Source organism: Amblyomma mixtum, chromosome 1 (assembly GCF_055824585.1).
Source record: "Amblyomma mixtum isolate Tamu chromosome 1, ASM5582458v1, whole genome shotgun sequence".
Lineage (NCBI taxonomy): Eukaryota > Metazoa > Arthropoda > Arachnida > Ixodida > Ixodidae > Amblyomma > Amblyomma mixtum.
This window is the reverse complement of record NC_143012.1, coordinates 21466888-21485646: the sequence shown is the minus strand read 5'-3', so window position 1 is coordinate 21485646 and position 18759 is coordinate 21466888. Positions and strand designations below refer to the sequence as shown.

At 48.4% G+C, this 18759-nt stretch overlaps 4 protein-coding genes across 4 annotated transcripts in view; all 4 read right to left on the bottom strand.

Moving 5' to 3' along the window:
* Positions 1–4926, bottom strand: part of LOC149365692 (putative maltase-glucoamylase 2) — a 54330-nt gene extending 49404 nt beyond the window's left edge. Inside the window, exons 1-2 of the mRNA XM_089541929.1 lie at positions 4480–4926; positions 1883–2017 (exon numbers count right to left, since the gene is read on the bottom strand). Coding sequence (XP_089398055.1) covers positions 1883–2017; positions 4480–4483 — 139 coding nt within the window. The 5' untranslated portion in view covers positions 4484–4926. The remainder of the gene's footprint in view (positions 1–1882; positions 2018–4479) is intronic.
* A 1065-nt stretch (positions 4927–5991) lies between these two features.
* On the bottom strand, positions 5992–6455 carry LOC149365691 (ubiquitin-conjugating enzyme E2 Z-like). Its single transcript, XM_089569069.1, has 2 exons — positions 6310–6455; positions 5992–6223 (listed from the first exon to the last, which is right to left on the bottom strand). The coding sequence occupies exons 1-2, from the start codon at positions 6453–6455 to the stop codon at positions 5992–5994; spliced, it is 378 nt and encodes a 125-aa protein (XP_089425195.1).
* Positions 6456–13266: 6811 nt separating this feature from the next.
* Positions 13267–16579, bottom strand: LOC149365690 (gamma-interferon-inducible lysosomal thiol reductase-like). Its single transcript, XM_089541915.1, has 4 exons — positions 16224–16579; positions 15370–15658; positions 14518–14637; positions 13267–13514 (listed from the first exon to the last, which is right to left on the bottom strand). Exons 1-4 carry the CDS (start codon positions 16508–16510, stop codon positions 13335–13337), a joined length of 876 nt encoding a protein of 291 aa, XP_089398041.1. The 5' UTR covers positions 16511–16579; the 3' UTR covers positions 13267–13334.
* A 917-nt stretch (positions 16580–17496) lies between these two features.
* LOC149365689 (gamma-interferon-inducible lysosomal thiol reductase-like) lies at positions 17497–18334 on the bottom strand. Its single transcript, XM_089541902.1, has one exon. It carries the CDS (start codon positions 18274–18276, stop codon positions 17497–17499), a length of 780 nt encoding a protein of 259 aa, XP_089398028.1. The 5' UTR covers positions 18277–18334.
* Between the last annotated feature and the right edge of the window lie 425 nt (positions 18335–18759).

Below are 18759 nucleotides of genomic sequence, written 5' to 3'. Positions count from 1 at the left end.
TTAATGCGTAGCATATTGCAATCACTCAGTTCAGCCCTTGGGCGCGGCCGGGCAGCCACCAAACCACGTGACGTGACGTGGTCACGTGGTTTGGTGACGTCACGTCACGTGGTGATGTGACGTCACCAAACCACGTAAAAAAAAGAAAAAAAAGAAACAGAAAACCAGGAAAAAAAGACGGCTGAGCATGGTGGCGGTTGCCACCGCCCCGTTTCAAAGGGGCCGCTCCTATCCATCCATCCATCCATCCATCCATACGTCACGGAGGAAAAGCTGCTGAGAAAATCGAGTGCCGTCAAGCAATACCTCGCGCAAAAAGACCGCGCAATATGCAACGTATTCTTGGCTTAACCAAGCTAAGCCTGGGCATTTTTTACCACTCTCTGCATTCTGCACGCTAGACGGCAATCATTAATTGTTTGTTTGTTTTTTCTATTGTATACGTTCAGACTATCTCAAAGAGCTATCAAACAGAACTTTGTAGCGAGCAATAAAATATTTCCTTCACTTTAGCCCTGCAGAACACCACAATATCGCGTTCTGCGCCCCTTGTACAGGTACTTACACTGCTGCTAAAGTAATTTCTCTTAATAACTTCCCTAAATATAATTTCTTCTTAACAACGCGAGGCACGAAAATTCTAAACTTTGCATAAGATAAGGCTGATAAGAAATTGTAATAACTGAATGTTGGATGCTGAGCATTTCGGCAGGAATCTTCCTGGTCGGGAGGCGAATTAGAGAAAGAACTGTGATAATGCGACCAAATTCATATGAGAGCGCCGACGTTTCGGTGCCAGCTATGCACCTTCTTCGGGGTTAACTCAGTGGAAGCAAAAGCGAAACCAAGCAAGCAAGCACGGTGCCTAGCCTGCACCGAAACGTCGGTGCTCCCATGGGAGTTTTGTCTGAGCACTACAGTTTTCTCACTGATTACTAAACAGTTACGTTAATTCAGGACACTAGGTCGGTTGAGCTGCTCAACACCGAAAAATATCGCCTGCACAATTTGGTGCCTTTTCGACCACTTTGCCGTTCACCAAGCCTCAATAAGAATTTTTTTTTCTTTCCTCTGTATGAAAAAAAAAATTCTTGTCAGCCTTAAGCTGATTTGCAATGGATACGAGGCGGTTCACGCCAGATAAATATCCAAGTAATTTTTCACAGGAGCACCCTAGTACTGTATGTGCAGTCATTGTGATAGCATTGAGGCTGTTGGTGCCTTCACCGGAAATGACGTCACCTCCAGTCTGGTGGCGTCACTTTCCTCTTGACAATGGGTGTATTTTAGACCTTTTGCCAATGGATGAGTTTTAGACCGATGAGACATTTAATGATATCGTATTAAAATCAAGGAGGCACTAAGTAAGAAAATGTTCCATTTTTTTCCCATGTAGCGTTTTGCCCGACTCTTCCCTAATTCCACGACTACCGCCATCACACATGGAGGAAAAAAACTGAGGACGGAGCGTCCGGCTACAGCCTTGAAGCCTAGTCTTAACAAGCAAAGATATAGGTAGTAAAAAAAAGAGAGATTGTCCCCCCGTGATCACGCCACGTGATAGCGTGCGGTAAAATCTAGCCCCGCTGGTCGCGCGCATGCGCGGATTAGCGCGGCAAACTGACTGTAGATCAACCTCCTTGCTGTAGACGCCCCGCGCCACAAGCCGCGCATGCGCGAGCACTAAAACATACCAGAACCAACACATAAAAGACTGAATGGGAGAGCGAAAAACTGAGGGAGAAAACGGCTTCATAAACATTCGGCTTGCGAAAGCTGGCCGCATGACGTCACGCTCCCTCCTCAGTTTTTTTTTCCCCTCCATGCCCTCACAGCCCAACAGCGTCATTCCGCAGCCACATGCCTATACGTCATCCCTTACTGGAAGGCACGGCGGCGCACGGTATCCTCTCGTCCAGCGGCGGCTCGAAGGTGTAGAAGCTGCCGCGCTGCCGGTTGTAGAAGTACGCGCCCAGGATGGCGGACACCACGAACACCACCTGCGTCCACCTGCCGCCTGCAAGGTGCAGGACCACGTGACACGGTCACGCCTGTCCCTAGCACTGAGTATAGCCACGGCTGGATATAACCTTTGGCCCGCGCCAAATGAGCTTCCAGATGCTAATGGCATTATTTGTGGTGTTGTTGTTGTAGCCTTTGACAGAATGGTGCGGGTTTGTGCTTCAGTTAATAGTCCCTATCATCATCTTCGTAATCATCATCATCATTAGTTTAACTACGCCCACTGCAAGACAAAGGCCTCTCCCATATCTCTCCAATCAACCTTTTCGTGTGTTAGCTGCGACCCCCTCCTCATCTCTACAAGCTTTCTAATCACATCCCCCCCCCCCGCCCCGACTCTTCTTGGAATCTGCTTTGTTATGTTAGGGGCCATTGTTTATGCTTTCACATTACACGCCCTTTCTATGTCCATTACTTCTTGATTTCAGCGAGAATATAACTATGACATCACTAACTCGCGTTCATTCCCTAACCACACTGCTCTCTATTAGTTTCCACAGCTTGTTCCGCACAGTAATCGTATTTTCACGTCGTGGCGACGGCAGCGCGGCAGTCAAGAAGACAGCGAAATTCAATGCTGGTAAACGAAACTTTTTACGGGGCTGACTCCGCACACAAAGAACTGAATGACTCGACGGGGGCGGAGCAACAAGCGTGCTCGGCGGTCGTCGAACAGAATGCGTGCAGTTCTTGGCCGCGCTCCAATTTAAAGCTGGCGAAGAACCTTCGAGATAAGAAACCAAAAGCAAGTACAAAAATCTGTAAACATGCGGAACCAGTTGCTCGCGGCCATTATCAATCGAGATAAGGCTGGTCGCACGTCGCGTCATAAACAAAATGAGAAAGCCGCGTACCGGTGGCTTTGAGGGCGAACGAACAAACAGCATAAGATTCGCGGCAGTGTACTAGGGCAGTTGTATTGTATAACAGCAATCGACCAATTGTAATGAGAAACAGCGTGCAGACAGGGGTCAGTCACGTGCTTCTTTGCGAATATTTGCCTATTGTACTCAGCTTACCTTTGCTGTTTTTTGATCGGTACCGCACGGCCCTTCACCCGTCTTTCCGACCCCGCGATAAGTACTGTTGGCTGGGGAGAATTTGTGGTCTAACATTATCCAAGAAGCCAGACAGGAGGAGATTTGTTTTCAGTATTAAATTTAAAGACATCGCTGTGCCATATCTCGATAGGTTCTTCACAGCTAGCTGGATTTAGCGCTCACACATCGCCAGGTTGCAAGACCTAAAACTAATTCCCATGTCATCGGCATGCACAGAGTGTTGCAACACTATGAAGTACGATTTCTAGCAGCGACACTAGGTGGCGCTATAAGTAAGGCGCTGTTAGAGTTAGGCGCTGTCATCATCATCACAGTACTTGTCCACTATTATTGTGTATACACGCAAGTTGTTCTTAGAATCAAGTGCACTTTTGTCATCGTTCGGAAGCACGTTCATCGATTCTTGCAGCATGGTATTGCGGTAAACACACTTCTATCAACGTCAAATGAAGCACGAATAACATTAATAAAATGCGGACACTAAGCACAAAAATATTACCTTGTGGAGAAGTAACGTATTTTGTCGGAAGCTTGATTTCGGTTTGTTTCATTGGATTGTCTTCTTACTAGCCTGTATACGCATATGTACTTGCTTAATGGATGTTTTATGTCACGTGATCTTGTCATATATCTATATCCTTGTCCTCTGAATAAAACCCTCCTAGCGCCACTGAGCCTCGGCCAGCTTCACTCGGCCGCCCAGGCCGTTGTCATCACAGAACGCAGGCGGGAACCGTTAACACATTCACGCAGCAGCCTTTGCGGCACCGAAGTTAGTCAACCCGCTAATATTCCTCCTCCCTCAACAAAAAATTGCGAGGCCACTTTCGCAACTAAAGTGTTGAGAGGCGAAAGCCGAGGACACTATGCCGTGACGACTTCCGGTGGATGTGACGTCACAAGGTTTCCGTGGCTATATCGATACCCAAATTATACATCTTTCGGGAATATTAAGTGTTAATTACGCTTAATTACAGATTTTCCCATTTAATTTGACACAAATCCGGCGTTTTTCCCACCATTCTGTGACAATTGTCACTGTGCCGTGACGACTTCGGGTGGATGTGACATCTCACTGTTTCCGTGGCTATATCGAGGCCTGCGTTATTTCGAACCAATTTTGATATTTTTTACTATAGTTAACTAACTACTATACAGTCATTAAACGTGGCTTCTAGGTTCATTTTTTCCTCCTCTATCTGAATCAACCATTCGTTTTCTTCTATCTTTTTTTTTCCCCGAGTTAACACGCTGCCAAAAGTGTGACACCCTCTGCTAATGGACGACAGCATGAGCCATTAAAGGCTTTCACCTTAAAATGTGCTCGTTTTCGGTGCTGTTGTTTCAACTGCCTCATTCGCACTTCGCTTGGCGCTGACAGAACATGTATACTCACTCATGTTGGCCTGTTCGCTGTTGCAATCTAACTGGCAGCCGTCCTTCCAACCAACATGGATGCTGCTTGCTGCTCCAGTCGGCGATCAGCGTAGAACGGCGGTGCCGAGCTCGCCGCGACGTTCCCGAGAGCCTCAGCCACGCTGCCAATGATGCTGTTTGGACGGCTGTGCTTGGGGCTTGGCGCGTATGCCCGACGAGTCGCGGTGAGAATTTTGGTCGCCCGAGGCCCGGCGCTGGGGCGGGGCCGCTTCCCCGTCGCCCTCCCGGAACAGAGAGCGCGTGATGGAACTGCTGGCAAGACGCCTGCAGCAGCTGGGCCCGGGAGCCCGGGCCACCGGTTCCCAAACCACCCCGGCGAACGGCGGTGGCGTTTTCTTCTTCCCGCTCACAGGTGCTGTGATGATGATCGTGTTTGTAGTGATCATCATCATCGTCAAAAAGTAATGATAGACGTATCAGGGCCTCATCTGGCTCAGGGCGCGGTCGGCGTCAAAACAGGAAAATGCAACGTTGACCTCGTGGCCTGAATAGTTGCCATGGAGGAATGAAAAAAATAATAGTAAAAATCCATCGTGTGAATTTCAGTGACAGCCAATGTAGTACTAAATGCTATGATGGGAGTTCCTAGTGCCTCTGGGAAGGGGTGTGGGATGTCTGCCGCGTTTACGCCGCTACATCCAATCACAGGCTGCATTATCATGCTCGTTTGGTCTGAAGAATGTCACGAACTAAAAGAGCAGATAAGGGAAGTGAAGAGATGGACTTTTTATGACATACATAACGGAAGACAAGGAGTATTGGGGATATTTTTTTTCTGTTCATCAATGGGGTATGAATACGGTAATTATTATTATTTGTTAAGGGAAAGGAGAAGAAAAAACCATATGTCGCCGGTGTGATCAAAACCCACGGCTTCCGAATTTCAGGAAATTCGGAGGCCATTTAATTATGCATTTTAATCACGCAAAGCGATGATGATTGAAAAACAAGCAAATCAAAAATAACTCTTCGGTGCCACACCGGCGCTTAGGTGAAACACGGAGACGTCTATCCTAAAAGCAGTTTTCTTAGCTCAGTTGGGACGCCTGACCTGCGATGGTTCAACGCAGCTTGTCGCAAACGGTTGGAAACATATGTTCCGGCTATTGATCGCACATTATTTCCCAGCAGTAAGAGAAACCGACACAGTGACCGAATGTATTACGATTCAGAGGTAGCTGTCAGTAGAACAAAGGTGTTCAGCAAATATCTAAAGCATAATTACGGAACCATTTATTCTGGAGGAAAACGTGTGTCGCTGTCGAAACGTTCACTCTACTCCTCATTCCTGCAGCACGGTTGATCTGAGAGCACAGCTGATTAATAAGCGCGCCTTCCACTTGGCTCCAAGCCCCAAGGTTACGAAGTATACTTCGGCTTGGAGAACCAAGACCTGAATTTCGAAGCGAAATTTTCGTTCTTTTGGCCGACTCGCTTCTTTAGAAAGGTCCTGAAGCCGTGAGAGCAGGGTTTACACTTCATACGTCCCAATTCGCTTCGTGAATGGATCGCCCATTTTGGTCCCGGACAAGTCTAAGTGGGCCTTCACCCCGTCTTCGTGCGTGTGGTAGAGTTCAGCGAATTTCTTCAGGACGACGTCCCTGAAACCCGGTCGGAAGTTTGAGTTGTCCTGGAGACAGTCTTCCAGGCCGTCCCACACCGTCAACCTGATGGTCTCGTGCAGCATGATGGCCTTGTACAGGCTGGCGGAGACATCGTCCACTCTGTGAGTCTGGTTGGGGTAAGGGTCTTCGGTCTACAGCGACTACGATGGAAATCAGCAGACTACCCGACGAGTGGGCCGGACTCCAGCGCGGTCCGCTCAAAGTTCCGAGAATGCTGAGGCATGCACATGGCGCTGTTGGTGTAGATGTTTGGGTTTAGCCTCACTCGCCTCGCGTCTATGGTCAGCAGTAGGACTATGGGCGGGTGCATGGGGTAATCGACGGGGCACATAAGGTGCAAGCGAAAGAAGCCGTCTGCGTAAGGCGTACCCCCGGGGCCTATCACGACAGCGTGAATTTTGGTAGCGTAATCCTGTCAGGACCGAAGAAGATTGCAGAAGGCGGGCTGGCGTAGCAGTCGGTAGTGTCTTTTTTCACTCTAAACAACTTGGAGAACTTCTAAAGGTCCCTTGTTATGATTCCATCCGTGGTGGTATTGGGAATTTTGAGACCCATATTTGAGCGTTCGTATATAATTTGCGGGAATATGGTGGCCGCGGCTGGCGAAGGACAGGGTTAATTGGAGAAACATGGGAGAGGCCTTTGCCCTGCAGTGGGCGTAGTCAGGCTGCTGATGATGATGATGATATAATCTGACGTACTTCTTATAATGATTTATAAGTTTTAACGCAACTACCCTTTAGTGGGACATTTTCATTTTAGTAGCGCTAGATATAAATCCTGACACTCTTCCTGAAATATTTTTCTTTTCGTTCAAGTAACAGCAGAAGCCTCTGGGTGTGCGTATGTGTGTGTTTTGTGAGTGTTCTCGTTTTTTTATAGTCTCCAGAAAATACTATATTTCAATTTTTTTTTCTCTTTCATTTCGCTTTCGTTGAGATATGCTTAATTCCGCCTTTCCCAACCGCAGCGTTAGCCTAGGGGATTGAGCATCCGTCCTGCATGCAGGAGGTGCGGGGTTCGATTCCCAGTGCGGCTGCGTACCCACCGGTGATACAAAATAGGTACAAGCTTGCCCTGGCCTGGTGCTCCGCCTCTTTAGGGTTATATGCTTGGGAAATGTATCTTTGGCCTCACCTTGAGTATATGAAAACACTGTGAGGTATGGCGCTCTGCGGCTACAGGTGCACTTCCGCCATAACGACGCATCATGATCATCATAAATTCCGCCTTTCCCTTGACATCATTGCAATCATTTCCTTTGGCATTCCTCAACAAACCCTTGCCAATCGCCCCTCCAGTATGTGTGTCATGTCTTAATAGTTGGTGGCTTCTGAGGGAAGGAAATGGAGCAGTGACTGTCTCACTTCTCGGTGGACACCTCAACCGCGCCTTGAGGGAAAGAAAGAAGGGAAGAAAGAAAGTGTCATCAACAACCCGCCATGTCTTCTTACGAGGCCAAACCGACGTCTCACAGTGCAGTGAAGTTGCGCATACTTTGGGAATGGCAGCGCTTGTTCCTTGGCCAATCCCACAGAGTGGGTACGCGCCATTTTCAACAACGAGACAATAGGTGCCGTGATTAACCATGTTGGACACGGTGAATTCGTTCGTGAGCTCATTCCTGGCGGACCCTTAGGTCATGCCGTTCAAAAGGCACGTGGATTGAAGCACACCGCTCCTTTCGCGTTCAGTGTTGGGGTGTAAAATGGAAGTCATTGCTCTGAAACTAAACTATGTACCATTACAAGCTGCTAAACTATTTAATTACGCAGCACCACGAGCGAGAAATAGTCACTGCTTTTTTTTTTTGTAGTAGCGGCAACGTTTTCATTAAAGATAGATATGGCATGTTCCTAGATGGCTTTAATTTAGCTACAGAAAAAAACGCTAGATGGCCCCATCTCTTCCCAGCCATCATGAAATTCTTGATGCACTACGGGGAAAACACAAAGGCTTAGTGAAGGCTATAGTTAAGTGAACAGAGAACGAGTCTGATTCAAGCTGATTCAAACTGTTCTCCCAACTGACAATGGCAACTCCTCAAGACCTTCTTTCTGAAGAACGTTTTGTCGGTGACACTATTTTACTGGTAAGCCTTGCCAATGGAAGAAGCCAAGTAATAATGGAGTCGCTTGTATCCAAGTGCCTCTGACAATGACGTGTGTCTCGGATTGTTGTCGTCGTGTACTTTAAAATATGGAAGCACCCATGTGAAGGGGAAGGCAACACAGTGAAATTAAAACCTTAGACGATACGGTCAGGTTTCTCATTGAAACGAAAAGAAATAATGATTCAGAAACTGTTAGGAATTATTGAAAAAATGAATGAAAAAGAATGTCATATCAAGAACTTAGAATGAAAAGAGGAAGGGCGAGCAAGAAAAAGAGGTCCCTTGCCGTGTCGTTCGCAGCAACGTCAAGCTTTGACCTTTTCATTGCCAGATCTTCAGGACACTGACCTTATTGGCAGTCCCCAGAATCTACACTAACGCACAGACTGTTTCACAATGGCTATGTGTTCATGTTCTGGCCCAGCCGCTGCTATTGTTTTCACTCGCTAGACACTTCCCCTATGCGGAGTAGCGGAGCGGTGCGTTCTAGCAGAATTCTCCGCTGTTCACTAAAGAACTTTTTAAGGCAAAAGCCTTTAATGGCTCACACTGTCGTCCGTTAGCAAAGCGTTTCACATGCGTTTAACTCGGGAACTAAAAAAGCTAGAAGAAAAATAATGGTTGCTTCAAATAGAGGAAGAAAAAAATGAACCTAGAGCCAAGTTTGATGACTATAGATTAATTAGATAATTAATCCTAGGCAAACATGTCGAAATTCCGTCGAAAAAGCGCGGACGTCGATATAGCCACGGGAATGGTGTGAGGTCACATCCACCGGAAGTCGTAACGGCATAGTGAAAATTGTCACAGAATGGTCGGAAAACCGTCGGATTTGTGTCAAATTAGATGGAAAAATGTGTAATTAAGCGTAATTAACACTTAAGATCCCCGAAGGTGTATAATTTGGGTACCAATATAGCCACGGGATTGGTGTGACGTCACATCCACCGGAAGTCGTCACGGCATAGTGCCCTCGGCTTTCGCCTCTTAACACTTTAGTTACCAAAGTGTCCTCAATTTTTTCCAACATAGCCTAACGGCAGGGTTTCGAATGCATTCATCAACATCTGTGTGATGTTAAATCTATAGAACCACGAAGTATAACTACTATCTTAGACTACTGTATCATTCGTGGGTTCCGCGGTATCCGCCGAAGTGTTCATGTTAACACTGTCGTCATACAGCGCATGAAGCTCAGCGTGTATTGTGTTAAGCAGCAACACACTGTGTTTGCCAGTGTCGCCGCAAATCGTTTCGAGCATAATCTCATTCCAAAACTGGCAAGGTGTTAGACGAGTATTTCTTACCTTCTCATATCTGCATTTCCTTTTTTTTTTAATGCGATAGCACGACGAGGGACATGAAGGCGAGAACTGTCCGATGGTGTCGGTGGCGTCCGCGTCCGTGCGAAGCCTCCACTTGAAAGGTGGTAATCAGAGGAAACTGCGTCTATCCACCTTGCACTTGTCAATTAATCATCCCTCTCTCCTCCAACCCTTGTCCCTCCTCCTCTCCTCAAGAGGAGGGAGACGCCGGACAAATAACCATCATCATCAGCCTGACAACGCACACTGTCATACCTCTCCAATTAACCATGTCGCTTGCCAGCTGCGGCCACCATAACCCCGCAAAACTTCTGAATCTCGTCCACCCAACTAACTTTCTGCCGCCCCCTGCTACGCTTGCCTTCTCTTGGAATCCACTCAGTTGCCCTTAAGGGCCGGCAGTTATCTTGCCTTCGCAATACATGCCCTTCCCAAGCCCTACTCCCTCTTGATTTCTGGAAATTTCCGGAGCCCTTCACTACGGCGTCTCTCATAGCCTGTTTCGTTGAGACGTAAAAAAGTAAACCAAAACCAAACCCTCTTGATTTCGACTGGAATGTAATTAACTCGCTTTTGTTCCCTCACCCACTCCGCCCGCTTCCGGTCTATTAACGTTACACCTATCATTTTTCTTTCCACAGCTCGCTGCGCTGTGCTGAATTTAAGTTGAACTTAGCCTCCATGTTTCTACCCAGTAGGTCTGTACCGGTAAGATAAAGCTGATGTATACTGTTCTCTTGAGGGATATTGGTAAACTGCCATTCATGTAATGTCCCCTGTGGACCCTTGAGGAAACAATAAATAAATCTGAGAGAACCTGCCAAATGGGCTCCACCCCATTCTTCTTCTTCTTGTTATTTTAAAATGATCTCATGAATGACTGAGCAAAAATTAAAGTGGATAAGAAGAAAATGATTCAGACAACAGCAGGCCTACATGCAAAACATACAGCCTCCCTAAGAACTATATGTGCCAAAGGAGAGCTTACAGAAGCTGTTCCCTCTCGCACTGCTCGGGAAGAGCAGCCTGGTTCTCACAAGGCCCAACGGTGGCTGTGTTTGAAACAGCTACCAGACAGTGGCGCATTGAATAGAATCTGAATAGTCTGAATTGGCACAGAATCGGAATGGAATGGAGTGGTGAGTGAAAGAAGCATGATATCGCATTTTCTCATCAGTCTCATCAGTCATAGGCATCAGTCTAATTGATCGATCGCTCGGAAATTTTTTACAGCTCTTTCTGGCCACCAGCAACCTCCCTGCAGGCCTTATTTCACGCAGAGCCCGGCCGCTCCACCTACTGCAATCTGGCCAACACAATAGCTGGTCTGGTGGCCCACATTACTTACATTTCTTTTATGCGCACAGAAAGACGACAAAATAAGACAAGGTAGACAGGACGAAGCGCCTTGTCTTATTGTATCGTCTTTCTGTGCGCATAAAAGAAATCTGAGTATGAACCAACTAGCCCCACAACGCATATTACTGGATTACTTACATGTTTGGCAAACACGATACGACAAATTACGTCATTTTCCATCAATTTAATTCGATGCCAGTGTTCTGGAGCGCATTACGTTAGTTTTTTACCAACCCTTACAAAAAATTTAGACAGTTTATAGACTGCGCATAGACTTTTGTCAATAAGGCCTATATACAGTCTATAGGATATGTATAGATTTATGGCCATACACTTTTTGGATACTTTTGTCTAAGACAGATGTCTGTGCACTAGGAATAGAAAAAGGAAATATCTATAGGAAGGCTACAAAGTCTATAAAAAAGTCGACAGAAATTCTATAGACCATTTTTATAAGGGAGAAAGTATTTGCAGCGCACTGAACCGAACCTTGACTCGTCAGCATTCCTAAGCTGCGCATATTCTTTAGCCGGGCGCGTGCTGTCAAGCTCAAATGGCATCTAAATGTCGCTCTTAATCCAGCACGTCATCTGTGAAGCACTGGCAGAGGATGGGCAGGAGCAGGGCTAAAGCGACAAGATGGGCGTTGTGAATAAAATTATCTCGCTATCCGGAAGTTCTGCTTGAGCTACTGCCGCAAACTTACTGCATTTATATCTTCATCTGAAGGCGATGCTTTATCACGCGAGAAAAAAGAGATACGAGCAACTGCCGAAGAACTAGTTGTTACCAATTTCCCAGCAGCATCTCCGGTATAAAACGTCAGATTAACTGGGAGGACCTTTCCCTGCGCCGTGAACGATTTCGCCTTTTATTCTTGCGGGACGTTCTGTACAACGAAACACCGTTAGCTAAAAGTAGATATTTACAGACACCGAGTTATGTATCTGAGCGGCGAGATCACAGCCTAAAGATTAAAGAAATTTTTGCCCGCACATCTGTTTATAAGAAGTCGTTTTTTCCGTGCACTATCAGTAAATGGAACCAGCTGCGTCCTGACATTGTTGAAACTGCTGATCGTGCAAAGTTTGTCGATGCACTTAGTCATTACGCGTAACTTTCTTCATTTTTCCCCTTTGTGTCTACTGATTGATTACCCGTGTATGTTGCGTGTGTTTATTTATTACTTTGGAGCAATTATTGATTGCCCGCGTTTGTTTCTTGTATTTGTTATCACTCTGATGCTTTGAAATGGGTTTCTATCGTTCCTCAATTCTGCAATGCCCATCAGGACAATGTATTTGATGCCTGTACTGTTTACACTTTAGAACTTTGGCGCTGACAAGTGTTCCAGTTTTCTGCCTCGTCCCCCCTACTGTAATGCCCACCAGGGCGATATGTAGGTACTTGAATAAATAAATAAATAAATAAAACATTCCTTAGTGAGTATGCGTCGTCGACCAATAAGATCGTGTCAGCTGCCGGCTCACCGCTTCGTTGTGCATTTAAAAGCGTTAGCTCGAACGATGTGCCAAGCTGCGCGACAACCATAACACTTTTGAATGCGAGCAGTTAATGCTTCGTGCGTTCATGAGAAACTGGCCCATGGTAACCGAGAAATTTTGACCAAGATCAGCAATCTTGTCCCTTTCGTCTAACTGTGATGTCCCAGACCATGAAAAGGTCAAAGCTTAATGGAACCGCTCAGAACATAACAGGGACACCTTACACAATGCTTCAAGAATTGGTCGCCTCATGGAACATTTTCAGTTACTTGCTTGATCCCTATGCCAAAGCTGATAGAGAGGCATGATCAAGTAGGAATGCCGGTATTTCATAAACAACCCACAGTGCATTCTGACACAACCACCAGTGTATCGACCTGCCAAACGTTCTTTTAGAAAACACCTTTGTCAAGTTATATGAAAGAGCTTCTTGTTGGGTTATAGTTAGTGTTTACTGCGGGATATAATTTTTAACGCAAACAAAGCCGATCGCATAAAAGACAACGTTCCTTAGTCTATGCTCGTCTTAGTTCACGGCAAGGAAACAAGCCCCGTTATACGAATGAAACCGCGTAGATAACCTATATTCTTTCATACATCTAAAAACGGCTCGTTACGCTTTGTCGCGAGCCCTTCGGGTCTCGGAGCCCACGAACACCACAGTCCGTGCCCTTTCAGTAGCAGCTGAAATACTCTGCCTAACAACACTCGCGACGGAAGTTGCATCGAACTTTGTCTCTACCGAAGGTCGAATGTGAAAAACACACTGGACCATCACTTAACTTCCTATCGAACGCCCTCTACATCTAGAACGGCGCGACCAGGAGCAGTCCAGGACCAACGCGGGTGGAGTTCATGCTGCGGCGAATTTGTCCGGGCGGACCGCGTCACATCTCCTTGAGGCTGTGTCCAGCGACGGGCAGCCTCATGCGCTGGGCGACCCCGTTGGGTGCGTCTTCGGCCCGCTCCTCGATGGAGGCGGACAGCTTCTGCAGGGCGCGTCGCTGCTCCATGTCGTCGAAGCACGGAGGAGGCTTCCGGCCGTCAGGCGTCGAGTCGCACACGACCTGCGCCGAAGTTGCGTGCAGCGTTGCGGTGTGATCCTTTAGAAACGCGAAGAGCTGGCATTGTGGTTGAGGCAGATCATAGTGCCTATGGGGCACTATGTATTGCTATGGGGCAGAAACGTGGAGGCTAACAAAGATGGTTCAGCATAAGTTAAGGACAACATAGCGAGCTAAGGAAAGAGAAATGATAGGTGTAACGTTAAGAGATCGGAAGCGGGCGGAGTGGGTGAGGGAACAAACGCGGGTTAATGACATCCTAGTCGAAATCGAGAGGAAGAAATGGGCTTGGGCAGGACATGTAATGCGAAGGCAATGTAACAGTTGGTCCTTTAAGGGCAACGGAGTGGATTCGAAGAGAACGCAAGCGTAGAAGGGGGCGGCAGAAAGTTAGGTGGGCGGATGAGATTCGGAAGTTTTGCGGGGATACTGTGGCCGCGGCTGGCAAAGGACAGAGTTAATTGGAGAGACATGAGAGAGGCCTTTGCCCTGCAGTGGGCATAGTCAGGCTGATGATGATGGTGATGGGTGTCGCACCGCAATTCCTGCAGTGAGCGCAGCAACCCATCACTCTAAACACAGATAGGCTTGTATGGGAGTAAAATTGGAGTAAGTTGTTCTCTACGGCACTCCTTTTTATAAAAGGGGGTGCACTAGAGGACATATTACTCCCATTTTACACTTCTCTGTTTAGAATGTAGCGGACAGTTTATCTCCTTTTCACTCCTTTCTGTTAAGAGCGCACTTGCACACTCCGCAAGTAGCGCGTTACAGATCACGTTGCCGAAATTTACTGGTTATGGCTCTGCGCTCGGAGAAGCTGTGACGCGAGGACTATATAGAGACTTGGGCTCTGCCGAGTAAACGGCGTCAACATCTTATGTCCTAAGCGGAAAGTTTCGAATTCAATCGCTTGTGGAATGATCCTCATAAAGAGGGACGTGATCGATAGGGAGCTTGTGAATCGGTCTGTGGACCAGACAGGGATGTAGAAAGAAGGGAAGACCTGCAGCAAGTCGGTCTGTGCCATGGCTTGCTGCGCGTCGTTGTGCACGCCGTTGATGAGGATCCAGGGCACGTAGTGGTGTGGCGGGTCCAGGTTCCACGTGCGCTCGCTCATCTGGTCCTGCGTGTGCAGGGGCGAGAAGGGCCGTGGCTGAGTTCGGCAATACGTGGGCTTTTAAAAGTTTCCCCGAATATCCGTTCATCAGCAGAGAAGCAGATTTATCTATCTACGACTTTCTACGTCGAAATACAAATTGGCACAAGGAAGGCTTGCTAAGCGGAGAAAGGACATTACCTTACCAAACCAGGACATGGTCACTGCCTTCCAAGTTGATGTCGAACTGTAGTGCATTCCATTTATTTTTATTTGTTCCTTCAGCCAGCCATGCTGAAAGCAGGAGTTGCCGACTCAAAACGTACTTGAGAATACAGGCACTACGGATACATTTCGTAATAAAACTTCATACGGACATCTAATTGCCTTGTGTTGGTAATGTGATACCATTCAAAGCTGTTGCCTTTACCGGCAGTGACGTCACTTTCCTTCAGCCAATAGGGATTATCTGCTATTGTGACGCCACTTCCGAGTACCCAATGGAAATTATCTGCTCAGTGAGTTCACTTCTAACCAGCCAATGGGAACTATCCAATCTGGTGACGCCACCTCTCACCAGCCAATGGGAAATTATCCGCTCTGGTGGCGTCCCTTCCCTTCATCCAATGGCCGACGACGCATTTTTTACCGGATGAGGCTTTTAACGCTCACCCATTAAAAGCTTCTCTGTGCGCTAACGTTCAAGACCAGGGTACATTGGACCTGTATGCTAATGATGCAAGCGTAAGAGCGGTGCACCTGCAGCAGGCGTCCCTTGCCACCCGTAGCGCATCTCTGAATGGCGTTCCACTTGCGAGCGATGCCCCTGGCGCATTCCCTGCCTGCCTCGTGCGGTCGCTCGGCCAGCGACATGCACGTGACGAAGGCCAGCGACAGAATGGTGTCGTTGAAGATGTGCGCCGCGCACGACTGCACCACGTTGCCGAAGCACTCCTCGGGCCCGTGCTGGCAGCTGTACCTGGCCTCGGCATCCTTGCCGTGGCGGCCGAGGGCGAAGCGCTCCTCGCGACTAGAGCCGCCGCCAGCGCTGCGTAGGCGAGAAGAGCGCGAATTTTGAAGCACGGCTTCAACGTGAGTTGAGTCAGACGTGAGAACTGCGCTTGTCAAGGTGAATATGCTCGGTGCAGCCGCGCTAAAAACCGAAACAAGCAAATCTATCAAGACACCACCTATTTAGGAGGGCCTAGTCGCAGCGGTGCCATTTCAACAGGATCTAAGCTTCCATCTGTCGGTCCCAGGAAGTCGAAGCAAGAAAGGGTGAAAGCAGCATCGGTGACAAAACTCGAGCAATCCCAGGCAATATAACTGGCCTTACAGTTGCTGTTGTTAGCCTCGTACAATGGCGCATACCCACACAGGGGGATCGGCCAAGAAGTGGGGTGCACAGACGAATTGTATAATTTACGAATAAGTACAGTATTCCCCAATTTTGAGAGTTTCGCGAAGCCGTAATTGCAATACGAGGTCCAAAACAGAGATTGGCACATCAGCTGTGGCCACTAGCTCATTGTGTTCACTGGCGAATGCAGTATACGTATTATATAAGTTACTCGCGGTATAAGCGACTGTCGGCACTCGCTTGGTCTACGCACGATTGCTGCTGCTGCTGCTGCTCCTTGAAGGCGTTTCCGAAAGGTATCAGCTGGACGTCCATGAGGTACCCGACGCGGACGTACGTAGGCCACAGCTGCTCGGTGATGAAGGCGATGCTGTAGGGGCAGAGCGACTCGTAGTAGACCTGGATGCGCGTCGTTTTGGGAATTTGCGAGAAGTCGATGCGGCGCGACTTGAACATGCGGGCGCTGGCGATCGCGGCCAGCGCCGCTAGCCACAGCAGCGACAGCAGTAGGAAGCTGCCGCACGAACGTGTGGGAGCCATGCCGCGAGCAATGGCGCCCCTGGCATCGGCTCCGCGGGCCCTCTGCGGCGAGGACCGCTTCGCGGCTGGTGGCGAGGGCCCCTCCCTGCGTTGACCCGTGGATCCCGGCGCTTGCTGGCGCTCCATGCGCGAATGTCGGTGTCGATGCGACTTCCACTGCTCGTACGCAACGAGGGTACGAAGGATGTCTCGTCAGGGAGACAAAACTTGTCCACTGATATTCGCCCTGTGTTTAAAGGAGATATTCAGAGGGCTGAACTGGGAAGAGCTGTCGATAAAAGTGTTGTGAAGTTGTGAACCGTATGAATGCTTTGTATGTGTTATTTGTTCATATATGTGTTCTTCCATATGTAGCAAACCCGAGAAAGAATTATGTCTTGTGTGAAGCATCGGAGTAACTCGAGTAAGCTCGAGTTCGGAGGAGCGCCGCGCCAGCTGTAGCCAATGGGAGGAAGGAGTCGCGCCAGCTGCCACCGAGTGGAGAGAGGGTGTGAAGATAGAGCGAGAAACGCAGTTGCATGCAAATGGGGATGCCAGAAAGAAGAAGAGAAGAATGAACACGCGTTCTCGCACGTCTACTCGTTTTAACTACGTTATTACTCTACCACTTTTTCACCTTGTGTTTCGTGGAGATATTAAGAGGGATGGATCGGAAAGAGCTATGGATCAACGTGATGTGATTTCCGGATTTCATACGGCACGATCCTTCAGCAGAGTCCTTTAATGCTGCGCTGTTACCTACGGCTCTCAACCGACTGCATTTTTAGGCTGTTAGACGGAGTACTTGTCTCCAGGCAAATCAAGCGACTGAGCTTTCAGCCCTCTTCACAAGTTCACCGCAGCATGGCGGTAAGCATATTAGTGTAAAGATAAAAGCCTAGTGATATACTTGTCTGTGTGTCTTTAATACACGCAAAGCTACCTGGACACATGAGCCTTGCACGCACTGTAGGCAGAAACAGAACTTTCCATGCCGCCTTTTTTTTCTACGTCCGCTTAGGAGTGTTCTCGCTAGTTAACGACGCATTCGCGGCCACGTCATTTAACATCAGCAAGCCCGTAGTAGCCACTGTTTTCGTGGCGTCCTTCGAAACACAGGCAGCGGGCACTGGTTCGGCGAACATGGAACAGACTAGTCCAAAGAGGTCTGTGAGCGCCCTGTTCTCGATGTCCTGACTCTGCTTGCCGTTGACCACGACGTAAGGAACATGCCGGATCGCCGGCTGATGCGAGGCCGTCTTTCGGCCCATCTTGAGGAGGAGTCTCGGACCGGTCTTGGATGACGTGCAACGGCTCAGCGGCGCCCAGTCGACGCCGACGCGCGATGCGCAAGCCCTGGCCGCTTTGTGTGGCGTCGCTGAGGACTCCATGCAGACCACGAAGGCGAGCAGCTTGTACGTGCCTTTGAAGAGTGACACCGCGCAAGCCTGGATCATGTTGCCGATGCACTCGCGACGGCCATGCTGGCAGGTGATCTCCGTGACCATCCGGCCCTCCTTCCCCACCTTCTCCTTCCTCTTGGCCATGCCGAAGGGTATCAGGCGGACGCTCAGAAGGCCGTTCAGTCGCAGGTAGGTCGGCCACAGCTGGTGGGTGATGAACTTCTGACTGTAGGGGCAATGGGTTTCGTAGAAGACTTGGACCTTGACGCGGTTCGGTGGTCGGCCTCCGTGCGAAGACGCTGTGGTCGTGGCGGCGGACAAGGCGAATGAGCATAGCAGGGTCAGGCAGGTCAGTGCGATCATCGCTCGAAGCCGCGAAGTCATGGTTCCTCGTCCTCGTTCTTGATACCGCGTGCTTGGTCGCGATGGTTTCGCAGCGGCAGTGCTACTGTTTTGAATACTTTCTGAAGAGCTGGCGATGTTAAGTGTTGCCTAGGGATAGAGACGATTTTAGGATTTTTCTTAACCTAAGGAAACTTGAGCCAGGGAGCGGATGTTCCAAAGAATGAGCCCTGTTTATTCACTTTACCCAGGAGGTTCTCAGAGTGAGAGCTGTTTAAATGGGTAAGGGCGAGTGGCGATACGAGGGAAAACAGGGGAGAACAAAATGGCTGGGAACTTCTAAGACAGGAGCTATATGAGGAAGTTTCGCCGGAGTAAACTGTGCCAGAGTTCTATTATGTCGTAACTGAAAACTCCCGAATTAGTTAATGAATTATTGTTATTGATCTAGTGACTGATTTTGATGTGTCACAGCAACATTGTGGTCATAAGGCACCTTTCAGTTGAGAGCTCCGTATTGATATC